The sequence below is a fragment of the Epinephelus fuscoguttatus genome, linkage group LG19 (assembly GCF_011397635.1).
Source record: "Epinephelus fuscoguttatus linkage group LG19, E.fuscoguttatus.final_Chr_v1".
Taxonomy (NCBI): Eukaryota; Metazoa; Chordata; class Actinopteri; order Perciformes; family Serranidae; genus Epinephelus; species Epinephelus fuscoguttatus.
In genome coordinates this window covers 33,165,107-33,191,093 of record NC_064770.1, presented here as the reverse complement: position 1 = coordinate 33,191,093, position 25,987 = coordinate 33,165,107, and the positions used below count along the sequence as shown (strand labels likewise).

Sequence of the window (25,987 nt, the reverse complement as noted above, 5' to 3'; positions counted from 1 at the left end):
TTACAGTCGCTCCGGTGCATTATGGGAGTAGAAATAATCATAATAATAAACTAACGTGCTGAGTATGCGTAGTGTGTACACTGCAAAAACTCAAAATCTTACCAAGAATATTTGTCTTATTTCTAGTCAAAATGTCTCATTTCTAGTCAAAAAAATCTCATTACACTTAAAATAAGACTCATCACCTAAAAAGTTACTTGTTTTTAGGCAATTTTCACTTGAAATAAGTAGAAAAATCTGTCAGTGGAGCAAGTTTTTTTTGCTTGTAATAAGAAAAGTTACTTGTTTTTAGGCAATTTTCACTTGTTTCAAGTAAATTTTCACTTGAAATAAGTAGAAAAATCTGTCAGTGGAGCAAGTTTTTTTTGCTTGTAATAAGAAAAAAAAACTTGCTCCACTGACAGATTTTTCTACGTATTTCAAGTGAAAATTTACTTGAAACAAGTGAAAATTGCCTAAAAACAAGTAACTTTTTAGGTGATGAGTCTTATTTTAAGTGTAATGAGATTTTTTTGACTAGAAATGAGACATTTTGACTAGAAATAAGACAAATATTCTTGGTAAGATTTTGAGTTTTTGCAGTGTAAAAAACATTTTTTAAAAAAAGTCCTACAATACAATATATAAAACTAGTATGTGAAGTTAGAAATATAAAAATATGTGTATAATGCTACAATGTACAACACAGTATAAGTAGGAGGAATAAAAATATATATGTGCAAGATGAAGAATATTGCACTATACACATTATTATATATATTCGTAAAAAATGTATATTAATACGTTTTATTAGCCTACATTTTATTTATTCATTATTATTTATTTATTTATTTATTTATGTACGTATGTATCTATTCAAAAATGTATCTTGCCAAGTGTCAGCTTATCATCTCTGAGGAAACACATTGAGGGAAACGGAACGCACCCCCACGCTCTGACGGTGTCTCCCTTTAACTCCTCCGTGCAGAAACAACATCCTCCTCCTCGGTTAGCGCCCGCTGGCTGTCATTCGTCCAAAGCGAGCCAGCCGGTGCGATCGTGGCGCTGGCGGAGTGGAGCAGCGCGAGCCGCATGTAAATGAACAACTCCACCTCCGTGTTGCCGTCACCTGAGGATCCAGAGGGGAACGCCGACTGTCCCGTCCCTGTCATCGGCGAGCTGACCTCAACCGTGTGGAGAGATTACGCAAAAAAAGGTTAAACTGCACTACTTTGGAGCAGACGCTGCCCGCTAATCGCTGCCGTGTGGCGCCGCCGTTTCTCGCTACAACACGGTGAGTGATCCGCGAGTTTTGTGTCTGTAACGTCCAGCGCTTTATCGGCTGGATCACCTGAGCTGGCCGCTGCCTGATGGATCCTGGCGGGGCATACAGCTGTAATGACAGGCGGGATCCATTTGTCGAGGAGCGACTTCTAGTACTTGGTTAATTCTCCAAAGCGCACCCCTGGAGGAAGTCTTATATAAATAATTGTGATGTAGTATTGCGGAGTTGATGTGTACCACCAGTAGATACGGTTTTACATCAGAGGCTTCACACTGAACGCGGGTTGAAATTAAGTGAATTAACTCATCATTGCCTGCAGACAGTTGCGCGTTTGAGCAGGACAGCCAGGTCAGGCAGGGTGCATGCAAATCAATTAAGCAATTCTGTAAGTGATGGTCCACATGACAGTCTTTATCCAGGCTCTGTCATCACCATCACCATTACGCATGTCCGTGGCAGTGCCTCTGCATGAATGATAACAGGGAGAAAGCCCCGCAGATGCACGCAGAGAGAGAGATGATGTGTCAGTCCTTGAACCTCAAACCTCCCACAGCAGGCGGGCAGCCTGAGGGGAATCTGGATCCACTCCTGCTGCACATCCAGCTGTCTGATAAGCATCTTGCTTGTTCCATCCTCTCAGGAGTCGCCTTTGCCTCAAGGGTTAGTTTTGCCTCTTGAAATTAATGTCACAGAGTTGGTTAACAGTTTCCCACTCTTGATTGAAGATTCTCAGATTTTTTTCCCCTCCTTCCTGTCCTGTGGGATTAGGAGAAATTACAGACCGGCATTGCATCGTAGAATTCATGTTCTTAACGCCACAGGGAAACTCAGAGTGGAGCTATCTTCACGGGTGTGTAGTATGATTAGACATGCTAGCCTACTTATCTGACAAAGCTGGAACCTGGATCTCCCACACAGGAAATCAAACTTCAGCCTCTCTGCCGCAGGAGATTGTTGTTGGCAGAGAAGAAAATCTCCTCCGGCCAAGAGATTTACGTGGGTTTACACGGCTTCGGCAAGAAGTACACTGCCCGACTTGAGTGCCACATTGACAGACCAAAGCCGAACCAGGCCCTCCCACCTTGGATGCTGACCATCAGTGGGTCATGCTGAGGGAAATCCATCCAATGCACTCATATTGCAGAGCAGCTGTGATGTATTAATGGTCCTATAATGTGAGCACTTGGCTGCTGTGTGTGCAGTATTTGCTGCTGTCCACCTAAAGTAAGAAAGGTGGTGGAAGACGGGATGTTACTGCCACGACCATGAGTGGAAATCATGTTATCTTAGTGGTTTATCTGTCAAAGGTCTCCTTTCCCCTCAGGGAGCACTTGAAATTTTCTCTGCAGTGTGTCCAAGTCGCTCCCAGTCGGTCAGGCTAAAGCCAAGTGTAATATGATCTGAGAGCTTTACCAGTCCTGTGACTTAGATTTTCTTAAATGATCATCCTGTGTAATTAGGGTTGCAAGCTTACAGTTAATGGATGCATTTAGACTCTCATTTCTGTGCTGCCCGTGCCACATTAGAGATGATTGATCCGCTCCTAATGTCCTTCCTACGCTACTTCTTAAACTCTCAGCACTTTGCCCTATTGCACGGAAACACCAGCAGCTGCAGGATACACAGTATGTGTTGACTGCTTGAAATTGTGCCGCTGGCGATAACCCTTTTTTGCCCATAAATATCTGTCAGGGAGCTACATGGCTGACTGCATGGAAGCACACAGTAACATCAAATAACCCGACGAGCTGCTGCCACAGGAGAGACGAGCCCCCCTCCTTTTCCTTGGCTGTTATCTAGAAATATTGAGGCTTTCGACCAGCACTTAAGGATATTTAGTGCTGCATTTCTCAGAAAGCTGGGAAGCTACCCAAAAGATGTTCTCAGAACACACAAATTGGCCTTAATCGAACATTGTCTTCACTCAGCTGTCTTTAGGAACACTTGTTTTTGCTGACTCTGTAAGGAAAAGAAGTTTTATTTTTAAATAAGAGACTTAGGTGACCACAGAGACCACCACTTATTAAAGTATTTCACTGCTTGAAACGATGCTCTTTTCATAAAACTGGGCCGCCTATCTAAAAGAAAGAGGCAAATACTTTTGAAGTTAGTGCTACACAACCAGAGAAAACAGAGAAAAAGGACTGTGGCATTCGCTTTTGCTTAAGAAATAGAAAACCTACTACTGCATGGATGTACAAAGAACTGGTTACAGCATTTGAGGCTGGGCACTGTTAATTCCTGTATAAGTTGCACAGTGGCACATGGAGCCAAAGAAGTTTGACTTCCCAGGTATAAGATTACCTGGATCTTCCAACAGCCAAGCGGCTAACTTCCGGTTTTGCCCGCCGCCAACTTGAATGGGGATTAAATGCTTAAATTGTACGGCTCTTTAAGACATTCGAAATTCTTTTTGGGGCCAATGGTATCACATGACGGACCTGGAAGTTGTAATGCTACTGTTTGGCCATTACAAAAATTGACTTCAAAGCCCGCTGCACTTCCAGGGGGGCCTGAAATGCAACCGCAGGGGGATGATGTACTGTGAGCTTGCCCATTTTGAGACAGGAAACAGTATGACGACCAGCTGGTAACATCTCTCAAATTTCTTAAAGACATATTTAACTGCTGGAAAGGTGGTCTTTTTGTAAAACGGGGCTATCTGTGCAGTAGAAAGGTGCAAATACAATTGAAATTGTTGCTGACCAGAGAAAAGGGCTGTGGCATTTACTTTTGCTCAAGAGGTAGAAAACCTACAACTACCAGGTTGCACTGCACCGCACTAGACCAATAAACCCTCCTGTTGATGGGCGACATAATGCAACCTTGTCCGTTTTGACACAGGATACAACATGGCAGTCGGCTTGTAACAAACAGTTTCAAATTACAGTTAAACGATGAGCTAATATATGTTTCCGAAAACATATTTAGATGAGAAATAGGCATCACAGTAACAAAATCTTGGTTCATATTTGATCAGCGCTGCCGAGTTTTACCATTTGTATAGCACCATATAGCGCCCACTTCCTGTTCACAAATTCCCATTTGTTCAAGGTCCACACAGTTTAATACATTCAGCGTCATACTTGCGTTTGGCAATGTTGTCGAGTTAGTTTGCTGTCTCTGTTAAGTAGCTCTCGGTTAGTCACTCACTCTACAGCAGGAAACGGTACTTCAAAACGAAAGCTCTGTGCTGGATATTCACTGTACTTCAAAATAAGGTGTGTGTTTTTGCAAACTTGAGACATTCGCAAGTCACTTGTGGTCCATTCAGAATGGACCTGTGACCCATCAGTTGGGAACCACTGCTCTAAAATATGTTCCTGAACGCATTTTAGACGAGAAATAGACGATACAATAACAACAAGTCTTGGTTTATATTTGATCACGACTTCCTTGTTTTACCATTTGGTCTGAGTTTAAGGAAGAGACAGAGAGAGGGGCATCTCTCTCCTGATCCACTTCTATGCCTTTTGTGTCCGTGGTGGTGGCCATATGAAAATGCGGAAGTACAATCTGTAGTTCGAGCAACAGCCCTAGACCCAGAGAAAATCTGTCACCCAGGTGCTTTGGGTTGAGAGACGAGCAGGGAGATCTGGTAAGATGGAGGGAAGTTTATTAAAGCATACTGCCCACATTGTTATGATACAAAGCTGGTTTAAAATTGGCAGAGTTTCCCTTTAAAGCCAGAGTAGCTGCAACAGAAGGGAGTTTGTCGGCTCTTTTTCAGCACAGTCTCTCATGTCACATTGGCAGAATAATATCCTGAGATCTACTGTTAGATTCCAGTCTTTGCACAGTTGTCAGGATGTGCTGCAAAAGCAAAGAAGCAGGAGGAAGATTTAGTATAAAATGATCGCTGTTGGTCCGCGTTATCAGCGCTCTGAAGAGTGGTAGCGTGTGTCTACAAGCATATGCTTTTCTCCTCTGATTTGAGTGAGATTCTTAAGGGGGGCTCATTCAGTCTAAATTAACATTCACACCCGAGACGTTTGCTCACTTCCTAGTCCTTCAGACTCAAGAATTGGCAGCCAGGCTTGCAAAAGATTAATTCTGTCAGTGCAAAATCAAGTCCCTGGTGCTCATTATCCTCTTGCACAGGCTCGCTCTCCTCCTCTATCTTGCGCTCGCTTTCCTATCTGTGCATCTCCAAGTTTTGCCGCTGTGTCTCAGCAAAGGTATGAATGAATGAAATATTCACCAGGAAAAGCTGTTATTTCCTGCAGGGTCTCGCCTTCACACTCCTCTACCTCCCCCCTCCCCTCCAAAAGCCTCGACGCCCCTGCGCTCATCTCTCTCCTCCCGTCTTCCTCCTGTTTCTCACAATCTGGCTCTCCTTGCGTGCCCTCCACCCCCACCCAAGCCCCATACCCCTCCACATCCTTCTGATTGTATCAGTGATGGAGCCCTTGCTAAATTATGCATGAATTATGTGAATTATATCTTGTAGCTTTTCATTAACATTATCTTCCCGCTCCCTCCCTCCAGTTACTTCTGTTTTCTGCTAATGTTTTCTTAAAATTTGTGGCTTTCATCAAATTTTCATTTGATGAGGTCCTATTTTTAGCTGTTGTATTTATCTTCTCGCTTTCATCCCTTCCTTTCTAACGTAAAAAAAAAAAATCCTCTGAGGGAAAAGGAAGTTGCAACTGGATGAAAATGTCTAAGACGACCACTGCTTTCGGATAGAGAGACCAGGGGGACGGGGGGGGGGGGAGGCAAGAGCAGGGGGAGGGAGTCTGGTACAGAGATTGTAAATGCTCCTCTGGGGATTATGCAAGTGCCAGACATCAGATGTGTCTTTTAAAAGGAACATAAGGAGCCCCACTTCAGATGCCGGCTCCCCTCTAGTGTTCCATATTGACCACTTATCCCTAGCATGTCTCTCTATTTCACGTACTCCACAAGTATCACAAGAGAGGGAGCCTTTCTGGCGGCTTTTGGAAGACGAAAAATGGCTTCATGAATAAGAAAACTATTTCAGTGAAAGCCTACTGTTTTCAGATGAAAGCAGGATGTCAGTATCAAAAGAAAATGTGTTCAGTGCGGAAGTCGTAGTCAGAGAATTCTGTTTTGAGATGGACACTCTTCTCTCTGTAGCCTTAAATAAGGGAAATCACGTGACTGTGTGCCAATATTTTGATGTTTAACAATCTCACGGCCTGTCATTTTTATTCTTCAGAAGAGTGCCTCTAGGCCAACCTCTGCTGACCATGCGGAGTCTGTGTGCGGTGGTCCTGGCGATTGCCACCGCCGCCCTCAGCTCGGCAGACTCGGACACGCACAGACTGAGGCATGACTCCAATCTGGAGATCTGTATCCTTCTGCTGTCGGTGCGGCCAAATGCACAGTGTGGACGTGAACGTGTCTGCCTGTGTGTGTGAACGTTTCTGTGCCTGTTTAATGTGACAGATGGGTGCATGAAAGAGCATTTATGTGTGTGATGCCCATGTGGAGAGCGTGTGTCTTCTTGACCTCCTCTTATTAGACAAGCGGCTGTTTGAGACCAAGAGGAAAGATCAGCTCAACGCCCTCAAGAATCTGGTAGAGCTGAATGACATCAACCAGCAGTACAAGATCATAGACATCATGCTCAAAGGACTCTTCAAGGTAGGCTGTGTGTGTGCACTCTCACGTCAAATGCTCACATAGTCTGTGGGCAGCAGCTAAATCAAGAACAGACAAGGCCACTAGTATTAAAAAAGATTGCAAGAGTTACTTCTGAGAGCTCGACCGTCTTGTGCTCTCAGCAGACTGAAGGATCAGAAGGTCCGCAGCCCGACACAGAATCAAAAGCCTCAAATCCAACGATTACATTCATCAGCATGTTTCCACGCATTCATTTGAATGTTAATTCAGACTCAGCTGCTTGGAGTGCCATTCACTCACACTGAGCTGTGAGCTTTGCTTTTACAGTATGCCTCATTTTCCCAGAGGACAGTTATCTATGCATCTGTGTGCCTCTCAAGGACAACTAGCACAGCCAACCTTCAGTAGCTGGAGAGCATTGTCAGCATTTCTATACCAGTGTATGTGTGTGTTCGTATGTGTGTGTCAGATAGAGTGCTTAACAGTGATCCTGCTTTTATCTCTTTTATATACTATCCCCAAAGACGCTGCGCTGACTCTGATCTCAGTCGATGTCTTGTTGTGTTCAGTCTGTGTTTCAACCACAGTATGACACAAAGTGTTTTCTGTCCAAAGACATGTTGTGTTGTGTGTGGACACATTGATTCGTCTTGACACAACTTCAGAAGCAACAGTTAGACAGGTTTCACACTGTTTAAAGGGACAGTTCATCTCCTAATCAAAAATACATGTGATTCCTCTCACCTGTAGTATTATTTATCAGTCTAGATTGTTTTGGTGTGAGTTGCGTTGGAGATTTTGGACGTACAGATGTCTGCCTTCTCTGCAGTATAATGAAACTTTGTTGTGAGCAGTGCAGAAGGGAGCATGCATCTGCTGCTAGCCCACCTAGCACCAGTGGGCTAGCTGACATGACAGCTTAGCAAAGGAAGATGCTATTAAAGGGATAGTTCGGATCCTTATAAGTGGGGTTGTGTGAGGTACTTATCCATAGTCAGTGTGTTATGTACAGTAGATATTAGTCAGCATGCCCCCAGTTTGGAGAGGCAGGCTGGAGTCTGACATAGAAGCTATGCAATGTACTGTAGTCCACGGGAACAGCAGATAAACAAATTTTTACCACCTAAAAAATTGGTTAAGGGTAAGTACATTTATTTCATCCGTTTCATCTAAGAAAAAATAATTTAACATCACGACGCAGGAGATCAATCTGTTATTTCATTTGTGTCATTGTGTGTGACTTTGGCATTCAGAAGGGTTAGTTTGGATTCACCAAAGTCACACCATAACACAAAATAATGTACCAATGGAGGAAATGGTAGACCAGTAGCTCCTGAGATGGGGAGCGGAGGCTTTTAATGGCTTCCCCGTCTGAACGTGCTGTCTAACGGAAGGGTAAGCGGTAAAAATATTGACAATATCGTGTACACCTAAACTGATATAGATTCTTTTAGGTTGCTGCGCCCTCTCTAACAGGAAATTTCTTAGGTTCTGTGTGATTATTAGGTAATCCTGCCACTTCTTCAAACTGGGGTTTGCATACCACAATCTACTGTAGGTTTACACTGTCTATGGATAAGTACGTCATACAACCCCACTTCAAAAAATCAGAACTATCCCTTTAATGCTTTCAATGCTCCTCGAACATGAGTAGATGCACGCTTCCCTCTGTGTGGTGATACAGTTGGCGAGTGTTGTCCAGTAGACAGAAAATAGTTCCTGCATGAAACTGCACACAACAAGGTCTGTGGATTATTATGTGGAGTAACCAAGTCAGGATTTCTGAAAAGAGACATTGCTGTTGAGTTTTTAAAAGGTTTTTTCTTTGTTTTGTTTTGGGGTTTTTTGGAGAGTTGAACTCCAAGTGCCATCTAGTTCCATTATAGTGGAGAGAAGGCAGACGTCTCTATGGACGATATCGCCAACTTTCGACAGCAATCTACACTGATGAGTAGCACTGTAGATAGGAGGAAGAATTGGTGTTTTTGATTTTGGTGTGAACTGTCCCTTTAACGTTATTCTCTCAGTTACTTATTATTTGTTTCTTTATTCAAAGCCTGATCTCAGCAGGCAAAGTGTTGTTTAAATATCATCATATCAGCGCATTTTCCTATGAACTTTTACCTGTATTTTTCACCTGCTTTACCACAGCAACCTTAATCCATAGCACACACTGTTAAGTAAAGAAATCTGGATATTGAGCAGTTTATCATCATTCTTAAGGTGTTGGAGGACTCCAGACAAATCCTGGTTGCAGCCAACATGCAGCCTGATGACCCTTTCCCAATGGACGACAAGATCAAAGAAGGTCTGATTCACTTTTACACCTCAGCTGCTTCATCCTTTTTTTTTTGCAATGTCTTTGGCTCTACTTACATAAGCCTATAAATCTTTATTTAGTAGCATCTCTAGTGTGTCTTTCACACTCTGTTTCTGTTTCCTCCACCTCTGCTCAGACTGGTTTGTCTAGTGTTACCTGTTTCCAAACACTCCACCTCTGACACTCTGTCTTTCTTTCATCCTTGCCCTCTTTTGGTGCCAGCAGGTGCCAACAATATCAACTGTAACGTCTGTCTGAATGTCACGAATACCATCATCCCCTATTTTTCATTTTTATTTCTATTTGAGTGAACAAAATCAACCATCATTTTATTAGCATTCTTTTCTTTTTTCCTATTCATCAGCATGTCATATGTATTTCATCTGTGCAAAAAGTATCGCCAGAATTCTCCTCAGTCTTCTTTCTTTTGTTTCTTTCTTTTTTCTTTCTATAAATCTCTGCAGCGTATTCCCACGTGGTGGAGAACACAGCATTTTTTGGTGATGTGGCACTGCGTTTCCCACGTATTGTCCACCACTACTACGACCGGAACACCGACTGGGGCGGTCTGCTGCGCTGGGGGCTTAATTTCTGTAACCAGACGGGGGTTTTCACAGGAGGAGCCCACCAACATGTCCTCACACTAGTAAGACTAAATTCCTGTTCTTATATTACCTAATGCTACCTGTCGATTACAGTGTTGTCACAGTCCACCGATGTCCTCTGCAGTAAGGGTGTAAAAAATGGATTTGCACTTTGGGTGCCAACTGCGAAAGCGTTGCTTTTGACTGGCTGAATTTATAAAATATTTGTGAGATCGCCTGCAGTGCTGAACAGAAAGAGAGTGTTGTTGCTTCGATGAAGCTGCTGAAAATGTGGACTTACACCACATTTAGGGGCGAAAGGTAAAAGTATTGAACATATGAAAATTATTCATTCTTTCGATTTGTGCCTGTTTAAAGTGGAAACAGTCATTTTTTAATTTTCCCCTCTGCATTACGAAATGGTATTATAGTTGGTGCTATGCTTGGGCGCTATCACTTTATTATTGCATTACAATAAACCAGGGAATTTAGAAATCCCAACTGTATCATTTCCAATATCTTCAAAATAGGGCTGGTCGATATGGACAAAAATTCATATCTCTGTATTTACAGGCTGACTGCCGATACATGATATATATATGTATATATATATATATATATATATATATATATATCGGTATTGTCTAGGAAATTAGCTACATGTATTCAGTTGCAAGTCAAAGCCACAATTGAGCCACAAGCAGTTTTATAAAAACAGACTGTGACCAAAATAAAATGCAAAGACAGGGATTTTATTACCCTGTACCTCCACTCACATGAAGCCAGGGACAACAGCAACACTGAACAAAGGTAACGTTACAAAGTTCGGCTCCATTACAGCTGACTAGTTTGACTGACAAAACAAAAAACACGTTTTCCAAACAAATATAACATGCTAGGAGCGGAGATTTCCTCTGCTCATATGAAGCCAGGATAAATCACACTTAAAATACTATTTTGTAGAGGCTTTATTGTCTTCACAATTTATTGTTTCTTATCTGTGATATTAAAGTAAAAGCTCCGTTTCCAATGAGGGAAATGGTTTCAGCTACAAACATAAACAGGAGTTCTGTGTCACTGTGACGTGTAGTTACATATCTGGGGAGGTGCACGTTAGGCTACGGCTCTATAAAGTGTTGCTGGAGAACTTGTGAGTGAGTGAGTGGAGTGGAGCTGTGTGGAGAGTTAAAGATGCACACTGGTATGCATCATGTAACACAACTTGACTCTATATCAGTGTTGTCTAAATTTATAGCTTGAAAATATCTATTGATCGTACATAGCTGTTATATTGCCCAGCCCTACGTCAAAAATACAGACACTCCTCTTTCTATTAAACTCATATGGATATGCTGTATTTAGGATGCAGCGTATGTAGTGCACAGCACATGCCACCAGAGGTCAGCCTCTACTGTTGGAACAGGCAGCGGAAGCTAACAGACGTGGCATCTTTAAGAGGTGGGGATAAAGTTACAGGACTGTAGGCAGCGGGCTAACAATGGCAGAGAGAGACCCAGGGGATAAACAGCATATTTTAATCTCTAACTCTGTGAATCAAGGGTTTATTTCAATGAAACCAAAGTTGGTTATTGTTGGAATTAGAGATGCTGCAATCCGGATCGCGGATCGAAAATATGCTGCGATCCAGCCAAAAAATGTGGATCAGATCACACTGCAGGGGAAAAGTACAATACTAGCACTGCAATACTAACACTCCAGTCCACAAATCCGCTCCAGCTTTTCCATCCAGCACTTCATTGTAACACGCGAAGAAGAGAGGAGAGCGGGAGGGGGAGGTCACGTGATAACAACAACCGGGTGAAAAACAGCGTGGATAGTTGAAAAAAATGTCAGCGGTGTGGCAGTACTTCCTTCTGAAAAGCGAAAAAGACGGAACAGCCGAAAGCAAAACGTGTATCAAATGTATAAACGTTTAAAAGTTTTGTCATAATAACCTACTGTTGTGGACTATTCATCTCGGGAAGTATGTTATTCTCATTTTGAGTAATAGCACTTGATCAAGCCTTTTGTTATTCCACATTACAAAATAAGTACTAAAAAAAGTGAACCTATTGGTCAGAACAGAGAGATAGAAATATGCGCTGGTATCGAAAGTGAAAAAGTTGAATCGCAGCACCCCTAGTTGGAATGAAGTGTTATAGGATAAGTTAACATGACAGTTAAGCTAGTCTGAGTTCTTAGTGCCACACACAAATACTGTCGTATACCAAATACCCTGGTAATACGCTTTCCTTTTTCATCATAGCCCAGCAACTACCAACAACATTGTCACACTCTATTTTGTTTTCCACAGTTACTTTGGTTGTTCCACCGTCCACAGTTTCCACTAGTTGGGACAGTAACTGCCAAGAATTTCATTTCTGGTAACTGGGGACGGCTGTCGATAGCTACTGGGAACACAAAAGTGCTGTTCTCTTTCTGTTTTGGTTGCGCAATGGTTAATGCACTTCATTTGTACCGTAAATTAAGCAATCATTTTCCCAGGAGATCGTACCCGATGGCAGACAGAATTGCATAGTGAAAGCAAGGCTCAGAGGCAACCAGTCTAAACGCAGATGGTGTCATTATTCTATAGCCATTAGATTGTGCAATCAACATTTACTTCATAATGAGAAGTTAAAGCAAAAAAAAAAAACTTGTTTATTTCCACTTTAAATTGGCTTTAATATTGAGGACTGATTTAGTTTAGTTTCTTGTTGCAATCTTCTGTACGTTTGAATCTGAGCAAAATGTTATGTGAAGCTTCCTTATTGTGAGGTCTACTCGCAGAATTTGATATGAAAGCGTGACGAAATGAGTGCTTTAGTCTGCAGGATGGTATAGTGAGACATGTACACCATGTCAATACAATACACAGTGCAACAGTGGTGTTAATGTGGCTGGTGAACAGACGTGACAGAGCACACAGCACATCCTCAATGTCAGCTAATGCTGCTCTGCCATCACTGCAAAACGTGTCATTTGTCATCAAATTAGTGCATGATGTATTGTGGCCTTTGAAACTCAAAAGAGCAAAGCAGATAAAACGGTATTCCCTGTTTAATGTGTGGGTTAATGAACTAAACTCTTGCAGGATTAATCTGTGACCTTAGCAATGTGCCAAGAGGATTATATTGTGGATTAATTCTGAGACTCCAAGCAGTGGCAGTTAGCGCCCTGAAATTGTGCATCCAGCCCTCACTTGTGCCTCAATAACCCCACTATTAGTGTCTGATCGCCAACTATCTATTTCGGGTAACTCATGGGGTCTAAAGCTGAAATCATTAAATGATAAAATAAGTTATAGTAGTCAGAGGAAATATCGATTGTGTCTGCAGCTGCTTGCCTCATATATTGCTTTTTATCTGCAGAATAAGGGATGCGACAGTGTTTCATTTGCATTCCTTATCTCTTTTTTAAAAAATGATAATGTGCCCCTTCTTCTCTTCTCCTCTGTCATCTGTCTTTTCTGCTCATCTCTCAGATGTCACAGGAGTTGGGAATAACAGAGAAATCCCCAGACTTTACAAACCCGTACCGCACAGAGAGAGACGATGTGAGTAAGATGCATGTATGTTGTTTGCCTCTTGGTGTCTCTTAAAGGTTCTGTATGTAACTTTAATGAAATCCTCATTATTAATGACATTGTTGGCCGTTAACTCAGCTGCAGTCAGCATCATGTTGCTCATGCTTGCACCACGTAGGTGCAAGCGAGCACCTGGGCACCAGCCAAAACAGTGAGAAGACATACACAAGGATAAACATGATTGATTGGCATCATGTTGATAGAATGCTGGAAAATAAATTACAGTCACATTTAGAGTAATGTTACTGTCAGGCTCGGTTAGCAGGAGTCTAATGTTCTTGCGCTGTGGGCCCAATGATGCAGAAGCAGTTCCGATCATCCAGGTAATTCTAAATGCAGAAAATAAAAGTTTTTGTCTTCCTGCACCACTGAGCAACTTTTATAGGAATAAATGGGGCCCAGCCTCCTTTGCTGTATCCAGTTCTCTTTGGTTATTATCTGTAATACTTCACATTTATTTAGACCATTGGCTCCCTGACACTAACAAGCTTGCCATTTACTAATAACTATATTAGCTAATGTTACGAAGCAACCAACAGCAGATCCATGCAGTGTAGCTTTACATCTCGCTGGCTAACCTTATCTTAAGTTATGGTTAGCTAGTAGGTTGCCCCTGCATTGCATCGCTCTTGGCCAGTAGAAAGCATTTGTTGGTAATACACCTTTGCTTTGTACCGTTACATAATTTATTTATGGTTAAATCAACACATTTGTCCTAATACATAAGTTGGTATCATGGATAACGCTAGCTGGTGAAGTAATTTGGCAAACTAGCCAACTAATAGTCATAACGTTAGCTAACAGGTTAGCTTATCTAGCTAGTTATAACTTAGCTACACTGCATCTGGCGTTGTTTGCTTCGTAACGGCTGATGAAGTAATTTGCAAACCAGTCCCAGGAGCCTGGATTGATAGCTGACATTAGCCACTCAAGACGATATTTAGCTATGTTTGCTAGCTAGCAATTCATCTGCTTTAGCAAGTAAGCTAATGTTAGCTAACATTAGCTGGCTAAAACTACAATAAATTTCATGTCTTTGTTACTCTAGGATGTTTTTCCAGCACTGGGAGTATTGAATTTATGATATGGGGCACTTAATTGATGAATTTACTGTGACAAATGAGACACTTAGCTAGCTAGCGCAAACCCCTGGTCCCTTCTTCTCACTACCTGCCTCTAGGACAGGAGGAGAGTGGATGGTGGCTCCAGAGACAGACTAGCCACCATTGAATTTGAGTTGCTATAGCCCAAAGTAAAAGTCTGTCTCTACGCTACTGCTGCAAAACGTAAAGATCTGAAACAAATCTTTTCAGGACTCTGGCATGATGGCTGCCAGTTGTTTGTTGACGTAAGCGGACTCCATTTCTAAACCAAGGTTAGCTAGTGTTGCACACCGCTGGCGTTGTGGCAGAGCTGAGCAGAAGCAAATCACTCATGAGCACGCATAAATGTTGCATCCTTTGGATTTTCCCAGAAAATTCGTCTTGAGTCCTTTCCAGAGAAATCAGTCCACTGGCTGTTAAAGGCAACCGAGAAAGTTGGGGAAGGTGACACTTTTAAGCTGAATTGCAATCTGTTCACCCAAATTACAAGTGAAAGGTTTCATACACTATCACCCTTTAATATATCCATCTTTCCAACCAGTAACAACAGTAACACAGGCAGAACTTTGCTTTATCATTCTGTTCTTTAAAACAAGCCCCAAAAATAACATCTCCCACATAGCCTCAGTAACAGTCTGTCTCTCTAACCTTTACTCATCTGCGTCAGGTGCTCCACACTGCCGAGGCTTTCCAGAAGATCCTGAGGGAGGAGGAGAAGAGGAGGAGGAAAGAAGAGAAGAGGAAAGAAATCAGGAAAGGCCCTCGCATCTCCCGCTCCCGCACCGAGCTATAGCGCCGCACCTCAGTGCTTGCGGAGAGCAGAGTACGAAGAAGGAAGGAGCATACGCACAGTCCACAAGGGGTGGCTTGACTTGTAGACTCCGACGACAGTGGAGGAAATAAAAGCTGTCATGACTTGTACAAAAGCCAGGTGCTCTGTTGAAAACAAGAGAGGGACCTTCAAGGTGACACAAAAAACTAAACTGGAAGTGGAGGTTGAGTCGCTGTGCATCTACAGTGATGTATAATTGGAAAATGTAACGTTGTATAGGAGGTAAAAGAGGTCTCTGGAGTAGGAGGTGATAAGGGAAACTCATTTTTGATAACTTGAGGATTACATAACTGTACTTTGGAATATAATTAATTTTAGTATAATCTTAAAAAAAAAAACAACTTTGCAAAACCCCACTGTATTGTGTCTGGTCTAGATTTAATGTGTCTCAAATCCATATGCTTCAAATACACATTCGCCAAATATAAATTTGTCCTTCCCTATTAAATTCATTTTTTTCTGGTTAGTTTGTATTGATGATGGAAGACAATTTTTTTCCTTAAAGTGTAGTTTGTTGAAGAGATTTCTAGAGGTATGTTTATGAATCTTGGTTTTGCTGCTCAAGTTTTTGAGAATGCATCGTATGTTTGTTTGCCTCAAGGACAATATTCCGTCATTTGTTTATTTTTTTTAATGTCATTTTTTCATACTTTTTATTTCATCACCATCAAATGGGATCATCGGTGAGTGTTTGCCCCTACATATTTCGCTTTCTTTTATACTCCAATCTTGCTTCAGTTTAATGACCCTGAGATAATAAACATTATTTTATCCTGATGGGGAAAATCTGTCAGCCAGATACACATCTTACCCTTCATCTTACAGCCCTGCGTCTGTACCTGTGTTCATTTTTTGTTTGTTTTAGTCTTTATTTTGTTCATCTTTGCTGGAAATCAACATATTTTAATGGTTTAGATCTATGGAATTCAGATTGATGTAATTTTGAAATAGTATTACGACTGTTATAAAACTATATGTATATTCAGAGAAAGAATATCATTGCTGCAGAATGAACAAGCCATTTTGTTATCAAAATTTAATGAAATAAAGTGACTGATACGTACAAAAAATACATGTATTTTGCACTGATTTCAAGGCAAAGCGTTCTGACAAATTTATGTTTGGTATTTTTATATCTGCTTGCAAGAAAGCCCTCACAAGGCGCTGGCTGCTTCCTGAACCCCCGCAACAGAGGAGTGGATAGATACTTTTGCACCTTTTCTCTTCATCTTCAGAAAAATGTGTTTAAATCCTTGGCTAAGTGGGTGAAATGCTTAAGATGCTTACAGCCTGATTTTGTGGAGGTAAAATAAAGAAGACCTGATGATGTTTATTTTAGCAAATCTAATTGACTGCTATTTTCTTTCCCTCTCTCTCAAGTCTCCCCCTGACAGTCATGGTGCTTATATGTCACTTTATCTTTATCAAGATGTACAAAGTTCTTAAGTTTAAAAAAAAAAAAATTCTAAACAGCAGAGGAAATTCTTCTGCTTTATCAAGACTTGTGTTATGTTATATAAACTGCTGCTGAAAAAAAATCACAATTTATTTTCGACAGTTTATATTCCAACATAACACAAGTATATCAATATCTGTATTTATATCTATATATCTATCTATGTGTATATACCGGTATATACGTACATACACAAACTTGTGTTATGTTATATAAAATGCTGTCGGAAAATTAAAATATATATATATATATATATATATATATATATAAAATATTTAATTATATTTAATTTAATAATATATATAATATATATATATATAATATATAGTTGCATGATAACATATATTATAATTTTAATTTATATTTTTTCGGCAGCAGTTTCTATAACATAAGTATATCTATATCTGTATCTATAGATCTATCTATATATACACACACACACACACTTGTGTTACGTTATATAATCTGCTGTCGAAAAAATGTATATATAGATTTTTTGACAGTTTATATGACAAGATAACACAAATATATCTATATCTACTGATCTATTGATCGATATATATACACACACACACACGTTATATAAACTGCTGTTGAAAAAGATATATATATATTTTTTCAACATTTTATATAACAACATAAGTATCTCTGTCTGTCTGTCTCTCTCTCTCTCTCTCTCTCTCTCTCTATATATATATATATAGTGTCATGTATGAATATATACTGTTGTCCAATATATGTATATATATATGTTGTTGTTTTATAAACTGCTGTCCAAAAAAATTATACACACACACACACACACACACACACACACACACACACACACATAAATATATATATATATATATATATATATATATATATATATATATATATATATATTTTTTTTTTTTTTGACACCAGTCTATGTAACAACATGAGACAAGTTTATCTTTATCTGTATCTATATCTAACTATCTATCCATCTTTTATTTATTAATTTATTCCCAGTGTCTGTCTGTGTGTCAGTCAGAGCCAGTTGTAGAGATCAGCCAACAGAGGGCAGGCCGTCACCAAACTGACTTTCTACAACTAAAAGTCCAGTGTTTTTGTTTTGGTTGAACTGAGCTGAACACAACATGTAACTGTAGCTTCAAGATAACGGGAGCTTGAATGCACAGAAGACTCGACATCTTTGACCGAGAGGTGTCAAATAACACGAAGTCTGGTGAGATAATCTCCTCATGTCATGATTGTTGCTATATCCGTCATAAATCAGCAACCTGCTAACGTTAGCTTGCTAATGTTGAATTAGCTGTTAGCTGTCAATGCAGGTTAAAATTAGCTAGCGTCGTCATGCTAACAGATAGCAGCGGTTACAGCGTGACATTTGAGATTAAAACGTGATCTCTGCGTTGATGTTTGAGTTTAGTTGCAATGTAGTTATCGTTTGGTAGTATCTGAGCTATTAATAGCAATGCCAGTGGGTAACGGTAGCTATGTTAGCTCACTTGTACATTATGTAACGTTGGCTAACCTTCATAACATTAGCACAACTATTCAGTTGAGATGTTTTGACTGTCCAGAAACTTCCTGACACACACTGACTTTTCTGGGCTTGTGACATGTCACCAGTGGTGGAAGAAGTATTCTTATACTACTATATTTAAGTTTACTTAAGTAAAAAAGGCAATCCTACATTGCAAAAGTAATCTGTTACAAGTAAATGTCCTGCATTCAAAGTCGTGCTGAAGTCACAGCATCATAATATGCTACCAGTTTTAAAGCTGCAGCTGATAACAGTGGAGCTAATCTTAATAAGTTCTGCTGGGTAGCTTAATCCATAATCATAACCTTATATCATGATTTTATTGGTTTATTATATTGTATACTAATAGGCATAGGCAAATTAATTATACTAATAGGCACTAATATACTACAATCCAGAAATACTGCCTTAATAGTGAAAGTCCTGCATTCACAATCATACTTGTGTAATTGTACAAAAGTATTAGCATCAAAATTTACCTACAATAATGAAAGTAAAAGTACATTTTGTGCAGAATGTCTCCTTACAGATTCATAGATATTATGTTACTGCATTATAATTATAATGCATTAATGTGTACATCACTTTAATGTTGTGGCTGGCAACAATGGAGCTACATTTTGTCTTTACTGCTGGGTAGCTTAATCCATAATTATAACTTTATATCATAATTGTAGTGCTAATTTAATTAGTTGATTATATTTTTTATTAATAGGCCTAATCTAAATCTTGAGAGTATGTAGTAATAAATGCTATCAAATAAATGCAGCAGAGCAAATAGTACAATATTGGCCTTCAGAATGTAGTGAAGCAGAAGTTAAAAGTAGCATAAAAAGGAAATGAAAAGAAGAAGTAAGTAGTTTCCACTGACCCTTAAAAAGTTGACGCTGAATTCATTAAAAATTCACTAAAAATAAGGCCTTAATTGGTCTGAAAATGTCACCTATGCAGCTGTGACTGTCCTGGGCTTGTGACATGTAACCAGTGGTGGAAGAAGTGTTAAGATATTTTACTCAAGTAAAAGTATGATAATACAGTGTAATAATACTGTTGTAGCTGGCAACAGTGGAGCTACTTTACTGCTGGGTAGCTTAATCCATATATCATAATTTATTAGTTCATTACATTTTGTATTAGCAATCTCAATCTGCAATGTAATTAAAGCTGTCAAATATATTTAGTGGGGTATAAAGTACAATATTTGCCTCTAAGCAGGGGACTAGCAGTTAAAAGTTGCATAAAATGGAAAAACAAAAGTACAGTTTACGTACTTCAGTTTTGTTTTTAAAGGGGAACTACACCCGTACGGGCTGGTAATTTTCCTATGGTCTAAGACAGCCCAAATATATTAGTAAACACAAGCAACTACATCCAAAAAACAGAAACTAGCGTGCTAAACTCAAATTTGTTATGTCATAGGGTAAAAAGTCTGGAGCGGCTGCATAGATAATGAATGGTGAAAGATGTAATAGATGGAACTGAGAGCACCCAGAGGAATGTCCAGAGTATATGGGTACGCTTTCTGTTTCACAACTGAGAACACTGCAGTAGAATAAAGGTCATTTGGGTATAAAAAAGAAAACAAACATTCTGTTTGTCCATAAAATTCGGCTCCCATCTGTTGTCTACGGAGAAGCTCCAGACTTTATACTTGATGACATCACAAGTTTGAGACTTCCTTCTGTTGTTTCTGGCTTTGAGAGAGAGCAGCTCATGCTCACAAATATTAATTAAGCTTTCCTTGGCCATGGGAATAACATATTAGAATTCTTAATTTAGGTGGTGTTCCCCTTTACTTGGTATTAAAATGTCTTCAATCATTCTTTCAGGAGTCTCAAAAAATGCAAAGACATTGGGAGTAGGATTTTATGAACCTTTTTTTCTCTAATGTTACATCGTGAAATCTCAAAATTATTGGCAATATGGGCAAAATTGTCCCTAACCCTAAGGACTCAGCTCATGTTTTTGTTCTGTCAGTTTTTGTTATTGTGAAATTGGTCTAAAATTACATTCAGAGTGGCATAAAAGAAGTCTTAAAAATTCTTCAGTCTAACTTGCCTTAAGATGTAGGAACCCAGTTTAGTAAAGGTAGTTGGTTACGTTCCAACACTGCATGTAAATTAATTAAATAAATGGTGTATATTAGCCAGTCTGTATTATTTTTGTGAACCTATCAAAATGAAACATCAAAAGTCCCAGTAATTTACAGACACTTTATGTTGTACAGTTTTTCCACCAGGGGATTAGGAAGAGGACAAAAAGAGCCGGTTGAAATGGGGGGCGAGAAAGATGAAGACGACTCTGAACCCAGATGGAATGAAGAACTCAGGCTGGTCCTCATTGGAAAGACTGGATCTGGCAAGAGCGCGTCTGGAAACACCATCCTGGGCCGGAGGCAGTTCCTGTCACAGATCAGCGCTAGCTCTGTCACCCAGATTTGCCAGCTTGGGAGCACTGAGCTCGCACAGGAAGAGGATGCTAAGAAGGAGGGCCAAACTGTCACACAGAGGAGGATGAGGAGAATCACAGTGGTTGACATGCCAGGGTTTGGGGACACTCACCTCAGCGAGGAGCAGATTCATTCAGAGATAGCTAAATGTGTGTCTCTCTCTGCCCCTGGGCCACACGCTTTCCTCCTGGTGGTGCCGATAGGACGATACACAGCTCATGAGAACCAGGCTGCCTGCGAGTTGGCCAAGATATTCGGAGAGGATGCAATCCGTCACCACACAGTGGTTCTTTTTACCAGGGGTGATGAGCTAGAGGGCATGGGGTTTGAAGATTACCTGAGAGAGACTGCACCTGCTGGGCTTAAGGCACTGATTGACAGGTGTGGGGGCAGGTACCATGTACTCAACAACAAGGACCCCAGTAACTCAGTGCAGGTTAAAGAGCTCCTAATGAAGGTGGAAAAGATGGCAAAGCAAACTAAACATGGGTTTTATACTAATGCCATGTATTTAGAAGCAGAGGCTGCCATCAGGGAGGAGCAGAAAAGGATGTTGAGGGAGCGAGGGGAAGCAGAGGGGGAAGAACAGGGGGGGAACAATAACAGTAGCGGCATGGGAGAACAGGCTAAACTTGCAAAGCGAAGGAAGTGTGACTTGGAGTCTAATGGAGCAGAAAGCACCAATGGTGGATCACAGGGGGTCAGGAGGAGGGAGTTGGAGAGAGGAAATGATGAGGATTTTAGGATGGAGAGGTGGACAGAGGAAAGCAGAGGGAACGCCTTCAGCTTCCTGAGAGACAGAGTTGATCAGTGTAGGGACCACTTCAGAGGCAGGCGCAGAGACGGCAGCAGGGCCTTGAGCAGGCGACAGTCTCTCCATTCATCCTTTATTCGCACAAGGAGGGAGGCTGCACTCTCTGCTCAGGTGCTGGAGAGAATTAAGATCCTGGTGGCTGCTGGAGCCACAGGCATGGCCGTGGGGGCAGTGTTTGGGGCAGCTGCTCCTTTAGCAGCTGCAGCCGGGGCATCTTTTGTGGGGAACTCAGTTGGTTTTGCAGCAGGTCAGTTAGCTGGGATGTCTGTAGCGGGAGGCACAGGTGTTGGGAAGGCTGTGGGGGCCATAGTGGCAGCAGCCACAGGTAAAACCGCAGTTGCTCTGGGGGCAGCAACAGGTGGAGTACTGGGTGGCTCTGTTGGAGCCATCGCTGGTGCTGAAGCTTCCAGTCCTAAGGAGGGTGCTCTGGATGCTCTGGGGCAGGTTAGTGCCATAGGCGCCTCTGCTGTGGGAGTGGCAGCAGGTGTGGGAGGCGCCATGGGAGCTGGAGCTGCTTTAGGTGCAGCTCTGGAGGGAGCGGCTTTCAGCACAGGAGCCGTCTGTGGAGCTGCATCAGTAGGGGCAGCAGGTGTAGCCAATGCTACTGTGGCTCAGAGTAGTTTAGCCTCAGCAGCAGGGCAGCACGCAGTGGCCACTGTAGGGAGTGTGGCTGCAGGTGCTGGGGCGCCTCAGTGTGCTGCAACCGGAGCCGCCTTGGCTCAGGAGGTGGTTGCGAATGTCCCAGTGGCTGCAGGGTCCTCTGGTGCTGTATGTGGCTTAACAGGGCCCAGTGGGGCGTCAGTGGCCAGCAGGGTTGTGTCAGACCCCTGGGGCACTGTGACAGCAACGACACGCATCCTGACTGCAGTGGCTGAGATAGGAAAGGCTGCAGCAGGCATTGTCCTAGCTGGAGGTCTTGTTGTGAAGATAGTAAAGGAAAAAGTCAGATGTGGCACAGGGACAACAGAAGCCAGTTACACAGAGAAGAAGTCATATGAGGTCTACTGGAATAAATAAAAATAGACCAAGATTTTTTCCTTCACTCCACATTAGCTTCTTTCAGTGAGAGATATTGCTTTGCCACAGAAATGCAAACATCTCAAAGATACAATCACAAGTTATAACAGATAAGAGTGCAGAAATTGTAATTGCAAATATTGGTTGTAACTGTTTGAGTCTGGTGAATGAGTTCAGTGACATTTGCAGTGCTGTGGGGGATGGCTAATAAAGACAAACACGTTTTTATCTCTCTCAATTTTTTATAAGGTTGTAACTCATCTCCCGACTGGTTGGTTGTGAAGCAGACCTGATGTCTTCATACACATTTAAAAAAAAAAAGAGTAAATAAAAAGAGATATTTGCTTCAGGAAACCGGGCTGTCAGATGCTGTCAGAAATGTCGGTCACACAGTTCAGCTGTGAGAGCTCAGCTGAATGAATGAATTTCACAAGGGTTTAAAATTTGACTTTTTCCTTTTGGTATTTTTACAAAAGAATCGCAGAACTGTACTTAGAAAGTAAGATATTTTCTTAAGCATTTTATTACAGGGTTTGCTTGGTGAGATTAATCTGATAAAGTAATTTATCTTATTACACTAGTAGGTGTTGAAAATGAAAAGAAATTAAGTTCTCATTTAAATCCTAAACTGTTTGCACTTACAGATGACAGTGGGTGGTTTTATTGCAGTGTGTCACATCCTGTCATATGCGAACCAGACAGTTGCAGTCATGTATTAACACTGTATTTAGCAACCACCAGCACTTGTTTCCAACTTCTGGAAATGTAACAACAATTCTTTAGTGTGTTATCTTTGTTGCAGTGAAATAAACAAAACCGAAGCATTCTCCCATGACTGAATACTCTGGCCTCATTTCCTGTCCTCTGTTGTTGTTAGACATGTTTTCTGCAAGTACCTCAACTGTGTCACTTCATTTTATTAGATTATTACCACAAGAACATAAAGTCTGAAGTTGGAGTGGCTTGTGCTTGAGTATATTTTGTTTTTGAGACTTTCAAATCAATTATACCTTATGCTGCATTTCTTTTATTTTTATCTGTGTTTATTAAACCGTAAGCATATTCAGCTAATTCAGCTAATATTGCACTGTTGCTGCGTTTGCATAAAAGACCTGATAACTTTGAAGTGTATTATTTGTACACATGAAAGCGGTGAAACTAATTAAATCTTTGAATTGACAGCAAGTGTAATTTATTTATTACATTTTTATTTCACACAAAACACTGAAACAAACTTATGTTAGTGTCAAGGGCATTGCGTAATAGCAGGGCAAGTTTATTTCTATATCACATTTCAGCAACAGGGCAATTCACTGCACTTTACATAAAACATTAAACGTATCCAGAAAAAGTGCAAAGGAAATATACTATTAAAGGACATTTAAGTACAATTTAAAAGTGTATTTGAATAAGAGTTAAGAATATAGAGAATAAAAACAAGATAAAAAAAGGATGAAAAATAAAATAAGTACAAGAATACACACTACAATGCTGTGAAAGAAATTAATAAACGATTCAGTAGTTATTTAAGTATTATTTGAATCAACATGTCCGCACTATTTACTGAGTTTCACTAATTTAATCTCCTCATTGTGTATTTCTGAGGTGCTGAATTTGTCCACTTCTTTTCATGAAGCTAGGGGGCGCGGTTTATTCAAATGACACAGAAGCTTCTGATGGTTGACGTACTATCAGACCACGGCGAATACGCGCCTGTCATTGGTCGATGATGACTGGTCTCATGACAACAACAGCTGGGCCTCGGCCAATCAGAGCCTGCTTTGCGCTCCGGAGTCTGTTTGTGAATGACGTAATGAGCGTAAAACAAGATGGCGGCGACTTAAGCATATATCGGTGTTAACCTGTTTATCGACAGAGAAGTCCGCCTCTCCGGAGGCTCCAGTGTTGTCTCACCGTCGTCCCGGAAAAAGAATAATCTTCTCGGTTAGATAACAGTGTCGAAGGCGTCGCTGAACGCCGCAGAATAGCCCACGGGTCGTGTTTCTTTCCTCCCCCTGCGACCCTCCGGTGACAGCAGGGGAGGCGAGGTGCTAACAGACAGGATGGACAGCGGAGAGTACATCTCCACCATGGAGAACATGGACCCGACTTTAGCGGAATTAGGAGACGAATTCACCCTGGGAGACATCGACGGTGAGTCGTTGTGCTAATGCTAACAGTTAGCTTAACGTTAAGTGTTGTTTGTAAGTTAGCGTTAGCTTGTTTCCGCTCAGTTTGACAGCTCTGAGAGATGCTCATCCTCCTGAGCGGAAAGACCTGAGGAGGTCTGTTTATTTATGACGGTGCGAAGCTACAAAGTTAGCCATTCAAATTATTCACAGTACAGCTGACATTAAAAGGAAAGTTAAGAATTATTATCCCTGAGAGTCCCTATTATTTCAGCTAAATTCAGAATAATGTATCTGTTATTTTACTTGAGTCAGATTTATTCCACGCAATAATCACAGTGCAAATACACACATCTCTTTTGCTAATTCTGATTTATTGAAGCTGCCATGCTATGTGACATCGCTTCATAACTACGTGAAGTTGTAGGCAGAGTGTTATTTTCCATGAAGCAGAGGTGGGTATCAGTTATCAGAGGTGTCATTCATCTCAGGCTGTGCATGTGGGCAGTAAACTTGCTCATCAAGCTTGACTGTGTTTTTTTTCTTTACTGTGTGTTGAGGGTCATAAGATGAGCCATTTAGATCTTCAATTATTTAGACTCCATGAATTGCATGTCAGGATTTAAGCCTTGTCTTTCCCCTATTTTTTTTTTATTTTTTATTTTTTTTTAAAGATTTTCAAACCTCTCTTCTGCATCTTTTCTGAGCTTATTCTGCAGATTTATTACACTGAGTTTGTTGGACCACATGTCTGTAGACATCCTGTCCTGGCTGAACAAACAGCATCCCTGATCCAATCTCTCTGTCTCTATCAAAACAAGTTTCACCCTTTGGCACGCATTGAAAGGACAGGGCTTTTGGTGAAATGCCGGCCAGCGCAGAGTCACCAGATTTCTACTAGGGTGGAATTTTACTGAATGCCAAGTCACCAGACTGGACTGATGGACTGGTGTGTGTGTGTGTGTGTGTGGGGCCAGACAGTGTGAAATGAGCTGGGTTTTAGATAGAGGTATAGAAATGAAATTAATCGATTTCTATGGGTAGAAACAGATCTTTTTGTCTGCTGCTCATGGTGGACAATGGGGTAATGAGTCATTGTTTTACAAGTTATTAATAATCCTCAAGTCTCTGGTAAAGAACAACAAGATTCAAGTCAAGTTTGAAGTCCTAACCTTTGAGTTTCGTGTCCTAAACAAGCAATAATGCACTCTTCATCAAATGTAATGCCATTTTAACAAAGCGTACTAAAATCAGGGATGGTTTTTTTTTTCATTTGTATTAATTTGTTAAAAGAAGTTTGTTGGATGTTGTTG

At 40.9% G+C, this 25,987-nt stretch overlaps 4 protein-coding genes across 6 annotated transcripts in view; 3 read left to right on the top strand and 1 right to left on the bottom strand.

Annotated features, from left to right (window-relative positions):
* Positions 1–25,987, bottom strand: part of zgc:65811 (uncharacterized protein LOC393524 homolog) — a 635,041-nt gene that overhangs the window by 114,684 nt on the left and 494,370 nt on the right. The window lies entirely within an intron of this gene.
* Positions 997–15,677, top strand: LOC125879924 (coiled-coil domain-containing protein 134-like). Its single transcript, XM_049562092.1, has 7 exons — positions 997–1,273; positions 6,447–6,580; positions 6,753–6,874; positions 9,077–9,161; positions 9,638–9,819; positions 13,242–13,313; positions 15,114–15,677. Exons 2-7 carry the CDS (start codon positions 6,478–6,480, stop codon positions 15,237–15,239), a joined length of 690 nt encoding a protein of 229 aa, XP_049418049.1. The 5' UTR covers positions 997–1,273; positions 6,447–6,477; the 3' UTR covers positions 15,240–15,677.
* Positions 17,773–23,377, top strand: LOC125879903 (uncharacterized). The gene is made up of 2 exons (XM_049562061.1): positions 17,773–17,944; positions 20,493–23,377. Exon 2 carries the CDS (start codon positions 20,539–20,541, stop codon positions 22,543–22,545), a length of 2,007 nt encoding a protein of 668 aa, XP_049418018.1. The 5' UTR covers positions 17,773–17,944; positions 20,493–20,538; the 3' UTR covers positions 22,546–23,377.
* Positions 24,334–25,987, top strand: part of srebf2 (sterol regulatory element binding transcription factor 2) — a 597,702-nt gene continuing 596,048 nt past the window's right edge. For 2 of the 3 annotated variants that reach the window (XM_049562044.1, XM_049562043.1), the window contains exon 1: positions 24,335–24,699. In XM_049562044.1, coding sequence (XP_049418001.1) covers positions 24,609–24,699 — 91 coding nt within the window. In that variant the 5' untranslated portion in view covers positions 24,335–24,608. Of the gene's footprint in view, positions 24,700–25,987 lie in introns of all 3 variants that reach the window. The other variant, XM_049562045.1, reaches the window with a different exon arrangement.

What these genes read in the sequence shown, in the direction of transcription:
- LOC125879903 (XM_049562061.1), top strand. Translation starts at nt 20,539, where the DNA reads ATGGGGGGCGAGAAAGATGAAGACGACTCTGAACCCAGATGGAATGAA.
- LOC125879924 (XM_049562092.1), top strand. Translation starts at nt 6,478, where the DNA reads ATGCGGAGTCTGTGTGCGGTGGTCCTGGCGATTGCCACCGCCGCCCTC. An exon ending in TGCTCAAAGGACTCTTCAAG is followed by an intron (nt 6,875 to 9,076) that starts GTAGGCTGTGTG and finishes ATCATTCTTAAG; the next exon opens with GTGTTGGAGGACTCCAGACA. An exon ending in GGACGACAAGATCAAAGAAG is followed by an intron (nt 9,162 to 9,637) that starts GTCTGATTCACT and finishes AAATCTCTGCAG; the next exon opens with CGTATTCCCACGTGGTGGAG.